This window comes from Thalassophryne amazonica, chromosome 7 (assembly GCF_902500255.1).
Source record: "Thalassophryne amazonica chromosome 7, fThaAma1.1, whole genome shotgun sequence".
Lineage (NCBI taxonomy): Eukaryota > Metazoa > Chordata > Actinopteri > Batrachoidiformes > Batrachoididae > Thalassophryne > Thalassophryne amazonica.
The window spans coordinates 98,048,827-98,063,238 of NC_047109.1; the positions used below are offsets into that span (position 1 = coordinate 98,048,827).

Genomic DNA, 14,412 nt, shown 5'->3' on the forward strand with positions numbered 1-14,412 from the left:
TAAAACGTAAATATTGTTTTTGATTGACTGATTAATAGAGGGGCTTCATTGAACATGTACAAATTTTATGTACGACAACAGCATCTTATTAATTAATTGCAAATTATAAACACAAGGTTCATACGGCTGAGGGTATTTTAGCATTGCGTTATATTTCTTAATAATATAAAGGGGAGTGGCCAACAAAACTTCCAGACAGCTGTGCAAACTGGGATGTGCAAGGTTGGGAACGTTTCCATGGTGTAAATCACTTAATGTTCTGTGTGGGGGAGACACTTATGGAGAAAAGTTGAACATTTGATATTCATTAATTCATTTTCTGTCACTTATCCAGGACCAGGTCATGGTGGTAGTAGGTTAAGCAGCTCATCCCACACTTCCCTATCCTCAGCCAAGTCCTCTTAAAGAATCCCTCCAGCGTTTTCTGGATCTTCCCCGAAGCCTCCTCCCAGTTCGATGTGCCTGGAAGACCTCCCTCGAGAGACCACCAGGGGGCATCCTCACCAGATGACTGAACCACCTCAACTGGCTCCTTTCAATGTAAAGAAGCAGTTACTCTACTCAGGGTCCCTCCCTGATAGTCAAACTTACCACCCTGTCCAGGAGTGTAAGTCAGTCACCCAACAGAGGAATCTCATTTCCCTTTTGTATCCGCGTCGTGAACTTACCTTCTGTCATTACCCAGTGTGTTCTCCTGGGTAATGGGAACACTTGTGCGCTGCAGAATTAAAGCAAGTGTTCATATAAAAAAAAAAAAGCTGATGTGTTTTTGCAAATTTTTGTTGTATGACATCAGTTAATTTTATTAATTTATTGACTAGTGGTGTTCTCTGCCCCATGACTGTAAAGCTGTGGCTGGTGAATGTGAACGTTAGAGCTCTCCAATCACAGCGTCTAAAGAATATAAATTGGAGAAGTTTTTTGATTCTTATCAAGAGTCTTTTTCATGTAGTCACTAAGTTTTTGAGAAATGTATATTCTTGGCAGATACTTTCCATTTCTTGATTATTTTTTCTGAATTCTGAGGAGTAGTCAGTGAGTTGGAAATACTTTGGAATCAAATCTCTAAAATCAGTAGGTTGTAAAAATGATTTGGCTTTTATTACATTTATATTTTTACTTGAGGTCATTTAGATAAAGTTTTTCACTTGAACTGAAAGAACAGTGTTTTTGTTTTGGTGTGAAGCTTTTTAAATGTCACTGATGTCATAAAACAAAAACACGTGAAACACCACTGGGGTTTGTTTTGCAGACAGCGTGTGGAAGTTGTGATTTTAATCTGACCTGTCGAGCTGCACTGTTGCCAGTAAACTGCAGAGCCACCGGTGAGAACGTCCCGGAATCAGACTCCATGACCAGGTCAAAGTTTGACATGTTTACCTTGGGGGTGGGGGGGCACACAGAAGATAGAAAAAAATGAGCTTGGACATACAAAGTAAGTGGATTTAACTCATCCAAGCCTTTTCTAATGTTCTTTAAGCACGCTCCTATTACTTCTTGTGACTACAGTAAACATAGGCAGTACCTTGTGCAAGTTGTAGTACTGCTGTGCACCAACTCCACCTGGTTCCTCACCGGTCCACAGCACTGTGCGCAGAGTTCTGCGTGGATGCAAACCTGCAAATAAACAATGATCCTCCACAGCAATGCAAAGGAGAAGCTTTCACGTGACAGTCAGGGTTGGAATTATGGGGGTACTGACTCCTCTGAGTTAAGAAAGGTTACTGTAGATCACTGAGTGACAGGGGTGGTGGAAATGTGGCTGGTTTCACTGCAAAAGTTTCACGGTTCAAACCCCACCAATGCCACATTTCTCCATGTAATGTGCAGTTGCGCCAGGAAGGGCATCCAGGACCTAAATGGTGAGATGCTGAAGAGCTTCGCTTGTTCATGTCCGCGACATATACATATTATATTAATGAAGTTGGCAGGATTGTAGTTTTTGTAAGGAAATCCATACGAATTCATCCTGTCAGTAGAAAACTACTCATTTGAGACGTTTTTCATCTTAATAATGAATGTCTTCTTTGTAAAGACGACATCCCAGCACAGATATGTTCCTGCAGTCATCCATATTGATTTCCAAGTTGACTAAGTGGGACGGACCTTTTTCACAACTCACAAGTTCATAAACTGGGTTTTCCAAGTTTCTTCTCTACAAGAGTCAGACAGAAGTCAGACTTCCAGAACAAGAATTTTAGCTGAGGAAGCTTCTGCGATTTGAAGCGAAATGTCCTCGCGTCAAGCAACCCAGTCCAGTCGAAGATTCAAGCTTCTCTACTTTTCCAAGTTTAGTTAACGGTGTGTGATAAGCAAATTTTCCTGTGTGTGCTTTTCTTCTGTCAAAAATGATTTTTTTTTTATTATTTCTCAGATTTTGGAACTGGATCCTCTGATTCTGTCACAGAAAACTCACTTCAGCAATGTCTTGTTCCCTGTGTGCAGTGGATGTGGCACATCATTGAAAAGCACTCTGAGTAACTGCATCGCACAGATTGTTTTACACTTTTCTTCAGTTGTTAACACTTGGATTCCTGACTGTGACTATATGCACTCAGGCTTTACACCTTACCGAGGTCTTTAATGAGTGACAGGACCTCCCAGGAAATCATGGCTCCACCCCCATCATCCATGGCGCCCTGACCCACATCCCAACTGTCCAAATGGCCACTCAGCAACACGACCTAGTAGGCAGGGAGACATGTACGAATGGAGTATGGTGAGAGTTTGTCTCAATGTTTGTCCATAGCACGATAATCTGTGGCCAAAATAACCCAAAAAGTGATGAGTGAGCAAGACAGGAAAGTAAATCACGTTTTCTTTTTTTTTTCTTCACGCTCACAGCAGTGTGTCTGCTTTTGTAATGTTCAGGGATAAGTTGTACTTTAGCCTGAAAACATGCCCGTGTTGTGAAATTGCTGTGCTTTTATCAGGATGGAGACAAAAAATAAACATTCAGTGTTGATAACAGATTTACAGGAATTAAAAAGGAGTTGCACTGCTGTCAGTGGGATGATCCTGACCTCATATACCAAAACATCTGACCAAGCAGTGACTAGAGCACCTCGTAAACCATTACATCCCAAAATACACACAAAAACTTTTTTTTTTTTTAATCAATGAAATAAAATGATCAGTCACTGCTAGAAAATGAAGATGCCAACAAGCCTACAAAGAGGAATTTCACATTGTACAATGCAGTTCTGGGAGCACGGACTGGTGCCACGCATCACCACATCCACCACGGCACGGAACTATGCTGGGTCTTGGATAACAACCACACAAGCAGACAACCAGCCTATCCCGTCCTCTCAAAAGTACCCATCTACTGCCAGCCAGGTGAAAAAGGCCAGGCTACACCTTGGCCTTCTCCAGCTTCTGGCATCCTCAAACACTGAGGCACCTGCGTGCTGGACCATGTCCACACTCCCTCAAAATGCAAATACTCCTCATGTGAGTCTTCCTCAGTAACTGCTTGTTTCTCATTCTAGCGGTACCCAAGAATCCTCGAGAGAGAGATCTAGTACTAAAGACATCCACTCATTATCTTAGGTGACTGGTTAAGCGTCCAAGTCTTATAACAGTGCAGTTAGAGTAGTATATCACTGACACGTGACTGGTGGTGGAGAGGAGGCGGAGACAAAAACCGCGTGAAAAGGCAATAACTTTCTCAGTGAATGGGTCGTCCCGACACGTGCACGTATGACAGCCGACTGTCTGCTGAATGCCGTTTGGAGTGGTGTTTATTCAGTGAGGAGAAACAAATGCTAAATTATTGTTGTGCCGTAGCTTAATTTTTGTTCCGTCTTTGCGACCCCTCTTCATGAAGTTAGATGCAAAAATGTTGAAATTGGCGCAATCCTGCAATGATAAAGAATCCTTAAAAAAATTACTGGATCCGGGTCGTGTTCTGGATCATTACCAAAATTTAATGACTTCTAAGTTAGGCCAAGATACACCTCTGGTAAAAAATTTCATTGAAATCAAACCAACCAACCAACCAACAAACAAATGGACGCGAACAAAAACATAACTTCCTTGCGGAAGTAAAAATAAAGTCTGAAGTACCTAAATGATATGATGAGATGGTGAGGAACTTGCAGGCATGTGGATTAGTGGTTAGCACTGTTGCCTCACAGCGAGAAGGTTGTGGGTTCAATTCCCGTGGCCTTTCTGTGTGGAGTTTGCATGTTCTCCCCATGTTTGCGTGGGTTTCCCTCCGGGTGCTCAGGTTTCCTCCCACATCCAAAGACATGCGGGTTAGGTGGATTGGAATCTTTAAATTGTGGTGCGTGTGTGGGTGTGTCTGTGTTTGTTTGTCTGTTTGTGGCTCTGCGACAGACTGGCGTCCTGTCCAGGGTGTACCCCGCCTCACGCTCTATGGCTGCTGGGATAGGCTCCAGCCCCCCGCGACCCTTAATTGGACTAAGCAGTAGAAGATGAATGAATGAATGAAAGTCTGAAGGACCTAAATGACATGGTGAGATGCTGAAGAATTTCGTGTCCGCGACATATACATATTAGTTATGATCTACAGAAAATATGAAATAAATGCTTAGATTTGAAGTTTATAATAGACTGTCATTGTCACGCAGAATGGCTCAGATGTGTGTTTTAGGTTAAAAAAAATCTAATCGGGAGACTGCAGGTACAAATTGTATACTATTTAAAAACTGAAGCTGCTATTAAGCAGGAAGACGAGCTGCTTTTGTGGGTGGAAAACTGTGAGTGACTAAATGCTGTCAGATGATTCTGACGTATGTGCAAATGACTCAATAAACTTTAAATGTGCATCTGTCTGCACGTGCACATGAGCCAACCACAGCTGTTCTGTGCGCTGGTTGACGCAGACTCACCAAGACAGAAATGATGTCATTAAGGGCAGCTGTTTCACTTCTCTGGGTGTTCTGAGTATGCTGACAGGTCAGCACACGTTTCCAAACCAGAGTAATCTTACATCTTACGTTAAAACTACTTCCCAGCAAGATGATGTTCAAATGTATTTGTAACTTTAACCTTCACTATGGTTATTTTAATTTTGTGCATTTTGTATTTGTCCCCTATCAACAAAACATATCAGCCATGATGTGACGCACAGGGACTTCTGCATGCACACTTCCTCATCAACAGCAAAAACATCCGCCTCGCAGGGAGAACCCACCTCCACATGCTGTGAATCATAGATCACACTGTGGAATGGAAAATGTTATTCTGGTTTATTCCCCCTCTACAAAAAAAAAAAAAAAGCTTTTCTTGCACCTCCCTGCTACAGTGGGGTAAAAAAGTATTTAGTCAGCCCCTGATTGTGCAAGTTCTACTTAGAAAGATGAGAGAGGTCTGACATTTTCAACATAGGTACACTTCAATTATGAGAGACAAAATGAGAAAAAAAAAAAATCCAGAAAATCATTTGTAAATTATGGTGGAAAATAAGTATTTGGTCAACCACAAACAAGCAAGATTTCTGGCTCTCACAGACCTGTAACTTCTTTAAGAAGCTCTTCTGTCCTCCACCTGTTACCTGTATTAATGGCACCTGTTTGAACTCGTTATTTGTATAAAAGACACCTGTCCACAGCCTCAAACAGTCAGACTCCAAACTCAACCATGGCCAAGACCAAAGAGCTGTCGAAGGACACCAGGAAGAAAATTGTAGACCTGCACCAGGCTGGGAAGAGTGAATCTACAATAGTCAAGCAGGTTGGTGTGAATAAATCAACTGTGGGAGCAATTGTAAGAAAATGGAAGACATATAAGACAAATGATAATCTCCCTCGATCTGGGGCTTCACGCAAGATGTCATCCCGTGGGGTCAAAATGATCATGAGAACGGTGAACAAAAATCCCAGAACTACACGGAGCGACCTGATGAATGACCTGCAGAGAGCTGGGACCAAAGTAACAAAGGTTACACACTACACAGAGAGGGACTCAAATCCTGCAGTTCCAGGCGTGTCACCCTGTTTAAGCCAGTACGTGTCAAGGCCCGCCTGAAGTTTGCCAGAGAGCATGTGGATGATCCAGAAGAGGATTGGGAGAATATCATGTGGTCAGATGAAACCAAAATAGAACAGTTTGGTAAACACTCAACTCTTCATGTTTGGAGGAAGAAGAATGCTGAGTTGCATCCCAAGAACACCTTATCTACTGTGAAGCATGGGGGTGGAAACATCATGCTTTGGTTCTACAAAGGGGACAGGACGACTGATCCGTGTTAAGGGAAGAATGAACGTGGCCATGTATCGTGAGATTAAGCCAAAACCTCCTTCCATCAGTGAGAGCATTGAAGATGCAACGTGGCTGGGTCTTCCAGCATGACAATGATCCTAAACACACCGCTCAGGCAACAAAGGAGTGGCGCAGTAAAAAGCATTTCAAGGTCCTGGAGTGGCCAAGCCAGTCTCCAGACCTCAACCCCATAGAAAATTTGTGGAGAGAGTTGAAAGTCCATGTTGCTGCAGCGACAGCCCCAAAACATCACTGCTCTAGTGGAGATCTGCATGGAGGAATGGACCAAAATACCAGCTACAGTGTGTGCAAACCTGGTTAAGACTTACAGGAAATGTTTGACCTCTGTCATTGCCAACAAAGATTATGTTAAAAAGTATTGAGTTGAACTTTTGTTATTGACAAAATACTTATTTTCCACCATAATTTACAAATAAATTCTTTAAAAATCCTACAATGTGATTTCCTGGATTTTTTTTTTTTTTTTCCTCATTTTGTCTCTCACAGTTGAAGTGTACCTATGATGAATACTACAGACCTCTCTCATCTTTCTAAGTAGGAGAACTTGCACAATCAGGGACTGACTAAATACTTTTTTACCCCACTGTATAGAGTCATTCAGAGTGGTTGGTGTGTACAGCTGAGCCTCCTGTGCATGCTCCTCACACATCAGATGCATCACTTCAGCTGTCATCCATTAAAATTCAGACAAATGCAAGAACACAAGGACTCTGCACAGCCACAGTCCAAAACTTAAATGTGCACAATTTGTTCTAACTTACTGCACATCTGCAGTTCCATGTTTTATAGTGAACACAATGCCATGGACTGTGGACTGTTTGCTGAGGCCTGTCCAGTGTGTACCAAACAAAATGTCCAACAACAGTAAAGAATATGCTGCAATATTGGATTTTTGACAGTGGTTCCTTCAATAAGAGGGTTTTTTTGTGTGTGTGCCAAAAGAGTAGTTCCAGTAGATTTTACAATATGTGTAATTTATTGATTCACTCATGTTTGCATGTTGCTCATTGGCCAAAGCTACAGGAAGTTGTTCCGGGGCAGGACTAGTTTGAATCCACTTTACACAGATTCTCTTTATGGTAAATTTACATTCTAAATGAAAGAAAAAGAACAATTGTTGTGCCGTTGTACCAAAACTTCCGCACAAACCAAGAAGATGTGACAACGGCCATCAGTCTGCTGGAACCTGGTTTGTCAAATTGGCTGATCTTGTTGCTCCAAAAGATCACATTAGTCTGTTTCTTTGGAAGATTTCAGTTTGACAGAAGTAAAGTTACTGAAGTCAAAGTTCAAATTTTTTGATTTTCACACTGATTTACAGCAAACATACACACATATGTAGGAACTGCCCAGACAAAGTCAAACTTGCCAAAGGTCAATCACTGACGTCAAGGTTGTTGGGATCAAAGGTCAAAAATGATTTTTTTAATTAATTTTTTTTTTTTCATTTTGACTGGTAGCACATTTGGTACACGTATCGAGGTGGGTTCTGGAATTGCCCAGGCAAGGTCAAATTTCCCAAAAGTCAGCCATTGTCTGTCAGTTTGTTGGTCTATTCTTCATAGGTCCTTTGGCCTTTCTAACAAACCTAGTATGTGGATGAAAGTTGACCCTATAATTGGCCTAAATTAGTTCATTTTGTCAAAAGTCAAGATTGCTGGGGAGAATGAATTTGATTTTTGACCTGATTAGGACCAAACTTGGCACAAACACTGTAAGTGGATTCTGTAATTGCCCTGGCAAGGTCAGCTAAAGGTCAGTAACTGAGGTGAAAGCCAGTGGGATCATTGGTCAGGTGAATTTGTTGTTGACCAGGAAATTCCTCACTGAAATTACACTTACCCCAGCTATCTGCCACAGCCCTTAGTATATTCATGCCCAGTCTTAGCAAATATTGAAAAAAAATTAATGTTTATTTCAGAAAATTTGGATTTGTAATGACTTGCACCATCTATATATTAAAATCCAAGTGGCCTCTGTGTACATGTGTGTAACTTTGATCATGGACAAACTGGGGAGAGCTGACATTTGTCATATGGTATGCTTATGTATTTTGGGTCAAGGATGAACCCTGCAAAAATGGAAAGTTGATAGGACTAATATTTTTGGAAAAATTGGGGATATTAGGTAACAGTGAACAATGCATGTTGATATTACCATTAATCAGTCCCTTTTAACCAGACATGGTCTAAACATGTTTTACAACTTTGCCAGTTGTAAAACATGACATTAACTAAATGTAACAAACAATAAATACAATTATTCACAAAATGTTCTTTTTAATTTCTTGCACTTTCAGTTAAACTCATTATGGAAACATGGATCCCCATGGGCAACACGCTAGTATATACTTAAAGGTCTTGTGTCATGAAGATTACATCAGACTGTTGTGCTGGAAACTTCAGCAATTGGACATAAGTTACAGTGACATCTGAGGTGCAACATGTGTGTCAAAATAAGAGATGTCATACAGTCCGTTTGTCAGGTTCTACCTGCTAAACATGTCTGTGCTCTCTCCACAAATATATTAATCACTGGTTCAAAGGATGTGACTGACTGGAATTCCCTTCTACAAAGGCGTAAACCTATGTCAGAAGGTGTGGGCAGAATACATAGAAATATACAATTCTAATATTTTTAAATGATAAGTGACTGATTGCAGACTGACTCTAGAAGTTACTGGGTTCAAAGTCATCAGCTACCAAGAACAAAAAAGTATGCATAATACTAGTAGCACATCTACAAGTTGTTTATAATGGCCAAGCGGGGAAAATACTGTAATTTATGAAAAACACATTAAAAAAAATCAGGATGTCAAAAGTCATGTCTGAGAACATGTATCGAAGACAGCCAAAGTAAGAATGATTCCTAAAAAAATATTAAAAGCCGAGAAGGGAACATGACAAAAAAGTGTTTTTCCAAAGGCAAAGTAATCACTTTAATTTCACAATTCTGTTTCCTGTCGAAACACATTTAACCCCTGAAGCAATTTGTATGTGCTTCTATAAGTGGTGCCTTATGGGTTTAACTATAGTGACTCAAAGTAACATTGAATGTTAAGTCTTTCTAGCTGAAGCTTCTGCATTCCTCTATAAGGTCAGCTCATTCAACATGCATACAGCAGAAATAAGGGAAGGTTACTGCGGTGAGAATATGTGAAGTCAGCAAAGAATGGCTGCACCCTTTGTTCCTTCTAACAAAATGGAGAAAAGACAAACATAAAGTCTGTTTTTAAAATTTGAATTCTTCCCTGTTTGTGCCATGAATTCCAGAATTCACATGAATTGTGGAATTCATCAGAGATGTGTTCGGGCTCCCACATAAGATGTTGACTATATGTTTTTCATACTTTGTCTCCTCGGAGAATCCTTGGGTATGACTGCAATAACTTTGTCTCAAACAAATGGTTATGTAGGATCACTCAGATAAGAAGGATCACTTGCACTGTCAAAGAACAGCTGTTATTACATTTTGGCCAAGTGGTACTTTTCTCTCTGAATGATCTAGCATACACGACCCCAGCGGCTGGAGAAGGCCAAGGCACGCCCATGTTTTACCTGGCTACAACAAACAGTAGGTTCCTTTAGAGAGGTGGTGATGGACTGATTGTCTCCCTGGGTGTATGACATCCAGGTGCCAAGGTGGTTTTGTGGTGTGATGGATGTGTGGACACGTGGCCACAGCACATGCTCCCAGACCTGACCTGGTTGGCTGCCAACACAGATTTTTCCTAAAGTTTACGTTATCACACCAACAAACATGGACTTTCACGTGCACCATGACGGGACAGTCAGAGTTACCTGCTCAGGATGCTGCCAACCTCGTATCTCCGCCACTGTGTTGAAGGACTGAACATCTGGTAGGGTGACGGCTTCCATGTTGAGCCTGACCACAATCTTCTGCCCCCTCTTTGCCATGCGCCACATCAGCTCAGCATCCTCCACAGTGATGCAGGCAGTAGGGATGCGCTTCACTCCGTCTTGGTAGTTCTGCCAACCTGTATGGGGACTAGACCAGGACACACAGACCGGGACAATTGGTGTTGATCTGAATTAACATTTTCCTTCCAGATTAGTGGTGGAAAATCAATGGATGTTTATGAAGAAAGTGCAGACCTGTTAATTGAGAACGGAGTGACAGATCGAATGAGTGTTGCCACAGCACCGTGTTTGGCCGCTGCAGACGCACCATACGAACGGTAAGCCACCGTCGCTCCATAGCTGACGAATGGTTGATTGAACACCACAATCCTCCCAACGGCTTCACCAGCCCTAACCTCAAGTTCATCAAAAGACTGGACCACCAACACCTCCGCCTTAATCCCTGCACACAGGTAGACCCCATTCTGTAAGATATTCCACCGGATCAGCATTTTTTCAGTTTTTCCAGCTGTGATCAGTTTGATTCTTCACTGTAATAATTTTGTTGACCTGTTAGTCCAATAGAGCAATGGGTCAAAGGTCAGAAGAACATGAATGGATCAAACAGAAACTTGGGGTCTGTAAATCTACTCTGTAGCCTCAGCTGTTACTGAGGTGAAGTGACGGATGAGTTCATTTAGGTCAGACGTGTTTCTAGTTAATTTAGGAAAAAAGACTGAATTAATAGAATAATTAATAGACTTAATAGAATCTTTGGGTGTGTGAATATTTTAAGTCCACAGTCTGCTCCAAGCCTCAGTGGTTACAGAGACCTGAGTCATGGGTGTTTTTACTGGGTTTTTTTTTTTTGGCCTTCTGACAAAATGTTACATTGGTTTCCATTAGTGCTACCAAAACTTGTATCACGTAAATAATTAGACACCAAAAATAACACTGTAGGAGCAGAAGTTCCCGAGATTTGGCAGAACTTCCACTGAAGTAGACATGGACGGAGGCACAGGAGGAATACGGTGCACGACAAGAGATATATTTTCTGTTGTCTCTACCTTCAGGTGGTGTACCCACACTGCTGCCCAAACCCAACATCAGCAGACTTTTGGCTCTTGGTAAAATCATCTCAGCACTCTCTTTCCCTCTCACCCAGTGTGGGATTTTTACTGGCTCTGAAGAAGAAAAACGATGACAGAAGGCACAAAAGAAATTTTAAGATCTCAGTATGCAAGGTGTTTTTACATTTAACTTATAAAGACTTCCTCGAACACACTCACCTAGATGTACATCCAACCCGTCCTGTGCCATAGCACTGTACATGTATTTAATGGCTGTCTCTAAATTCTCTGAGCCACTAACACGATTCCCGATGGTGTCGGTGAAGTTGGCGAGCCGTGCGTAAGAGCGGTTCTGGGCGGCTCCGTACACAGCCAGGTCAATGATCCTTTTGGCCACATCAGTATAACCTGCCACCTCTGCTGCCATGTCTAAGAGTGTAGAGAAAATTATTGTGTATAACTCTGTATAGCAAAATCAATAGTACAACCCCAATCCCAGTGAAGTTGGGACATAAATATAAACAGAATACGATTTGCAAATCCTCTTCAACCTAGATAGACCTTTTTGTTTTTGTGCAAATATTTTCTCATTTTGAAATGGATGCATGCAACACAGTTCAAAAAAGTTGGGACGGGGCACCAAAAGACTGGGAAAGTTGATGAATGCTCAAAGAACACCTAATTGGAAACAGATGAGTGTCATGATTGGGCATAAAAGGAGCATCCCCAAAAGGCTCAGGTGTTCACAAGCAAAGATGGGGTGAGGATCACCCCTTTGTGAACAACTGCGTGAAAAAAATAGTCCAACAGTTTAAGAGCAATCTTCCTCAATGTTCAATTGCGAGGAATTTAGGGATTCCATCATCTACAGTCCATAATATAATCAGAAGATTCAGAGGATCTGGAGAACTTTCTACACGTAAGCAGCAAGGACAAAAACAAACACTGAATGCCCGTGACCTTCGACCCCTCAGGCGGCACTGCATTAAAAACCAACATCACTGTGTAAAGGATCTTACCGCGTGGGCTCAGGAACACTTCAGAAAACCATTGTCAATTAACACAGTTCGTCGCTACATCTACAAGTGCAAGTTAAAACTCTACCATGCAAAGTGAAAACCATACATCAACAACATCCAGAAACGCCACCACCTTCTCTGGGCCCGAGCTCATTTGAAATGGACAGACGTAAAGTGGAAAAGTGTGCTGTGGTCTGATGAGTCCACATTTCAAATTGTTTTTGGAAATCATGGACGTGTCCTCCAGACAAAAGAGACGAAAAAGACCATCCAGATTGTTACCAGTGCAAAGTTCAAAAGCCAGCATCTGTGATGGTATGGGGGTGTGTTAGCGCCTATGGCACTTGCACATTTGTGATGGCACCATCAATGCTGAAAGGTACATCCAGGTTTTGGAGCAACACATGCTGCCATCCAAGCAACGTCTTTTTCAGGGACGTCCCTGCTTATTTCTGAAAGACAATGCCAAGCCACATTCTGCACGTGTTACAACAGCGTGGTTTCATAGTAAAAGACTGAGTACTAGACTGGCCTGACTGCAGTCCAGACCCGTCGCCCGTTGAAAATGTGTGGCACATTATGAAGTGCAAAATACGACAACAGAGACCCCGGACTGTTGAACAACTGAAGTCGTATATCAAGCAAGAATGGGAAAGAATTCCACCTACAACGCTTCAGCAATTAATGTCCTCAGTCCCCAAATGCTTACTAAGTGTTGTTAGACGGAAAGGTGATGTAACACAGTGGTAAACATACCACTGTCCCAACGTTTTTGAAACGTGTTGCAGGCATCGATTTAAAAAGAGCAAATATTTGCACAAAAACAATAAAGTTTATCAGTTTGAACATTAAATATCTTGTCTTTGTGGTGTATTCAATTGAATATAGGTTGAAGAGGATTTGCAAATCATTGCATTCTGTTTCTTTGAAGGCTCTCAGTTGTCCAGGTGGTTTCCATAGTAGAGAAGCTTGAATCTTCGACTGGACTGGGTTGCTTGACGCGAGGATGTTTCGCTTCTAAACGCAGAAGCTTCCTCAGCTAAATTTCTTGCTCTGGTAGTCTGACTTCTGTCTCAGGAGAGTCATCAGGAGAGTCGTCAGTCCAACTGTTAGGAGGGACAGCTGCCCTGTCATTAGGTGGGTGCTAACTAGAGCACAATAGGTGCTAATTAGAGCAATGGTAGTCACTAGCCAGTAGCAGTCTGCCTCTCGGTAGGAGGCGTATGGTTAGGTTTAAAACTCCAGCTTTGCTGGCTTCTGTTATTCTTGTCTAAAAGTGTCTAGACAGAAGTTAGACTTCCAGAGACTACTGAGTGATCATTCTGCGGAGGATCGAATCACAGATCTGGCACTTGCTTCTGACGGATTGTTTGTTACTGTGACGCTACTCTGAACTTCACGCGGTTGCATACGCTTCTTTTATTTCTGTTTAGCACTCTTCTGGTTATTAATTGTATCTACTCTGAACGTTATTTAACAGTCCTGTTGTGAATTGCTAGCAGTTAGCATTCGCTAGCGGTTAGCTTTCGCTAGCTAGGTCGACTCCTCCCCTCCCCTGTCGTTACTTTTTATAGCTGTTTTCTTCTTTACCCGTTTAATACTTCTGTTCATTTTTCAGTCGAACTGCTGTGAATTTTAAGTAATTATTTTACTCCTGTGTAAAATCTTAGGAGCGGCTAGCATTTTTGCTAGCGGTTAGCTTGCGTTAACTATTTTGGACCCCCGTCATCATTTTTTCATTTAATTTTTTTATACTTCTGTTAGTTAATTAACTGTTTAGTGTATTTTATAGCCGCTGCTTTTTTACCTGTTTAATACTTCTGTTAGTTTTTCAGTGTAACTGCTGTGAATTGTAATTAATTTATTTGGGTCTGTGTGAACCTTAGGAGTGGTTAGCTTATCCATTATTGGTTAGCTCATGCTTGCTTGGCTACATTCTTGAATTTCTTAGTGCACAAAGTACACTACAATTCCTACTTTACACCCTCCGTAAATCCTGCGTGATGTTGGAAGACAGGGTGGCTCTCTTAGAGAGCCGTGTCCTTAAGTTAGAGCAGCTTCTTAGCTCAGTGGAGTTAGATGTTACGGGCACTCCAGATGAGGTTAGTGTTGAGCCGGCTAGCAAGCCCATTAGCATCAGCTTAGAAACGCCGGCTGTGGAGGACGGCTTTCGGACTGTGGCTAGGTGGAGGAAGCCCCGTAGGGCTTGGTGCC

At 41.8% G+C, this 14,412-nt stretch overlaps 1 protein-coding gene across 1 annotated transcript in view; it reads right to left on the reverse strand.

Annotated features, from left to right (window-relative positions):
• LOC117514647 (carboxypeptidase Q-like) overlaps positions 1-14,412 on the reverse strand; it is a 45,793-nt gene that overhangs the window by 4,973 nt on the left and 26,408 nt on the right. Inside the window, exons 3-9 of the mRNA XM_034175198.1 lie at positions 11,399-11,608; positions 11,177-11,293; positions 10,365-10,572; positions 10,050-10,257; positions 2,573-2,684; positions 1,526-1,617; positions 1,285-1,380 (exon numbers count right to left, since the gene is read on the reverse strand). Of these exons, the coding sequence (XP_034031089.1) occupies positions 1,285-1,380; positions 1,526-1,617; positions 2,573-2,684; positions 10,050-10,257; positions 10,365-10,572; positions 11,177-11,293; positions 11,399-11,608 (1,043 nt within the window). The remainder of the gene's footprint in view (positions 1-1,284; positions 1,381-1,525; positions 1,618-2,572; positions 2,685-10,049; positions 10,258-10,364; positions 10,573-11,176; positions 11,294-11,398; positions 11,609-14,412) is intronic.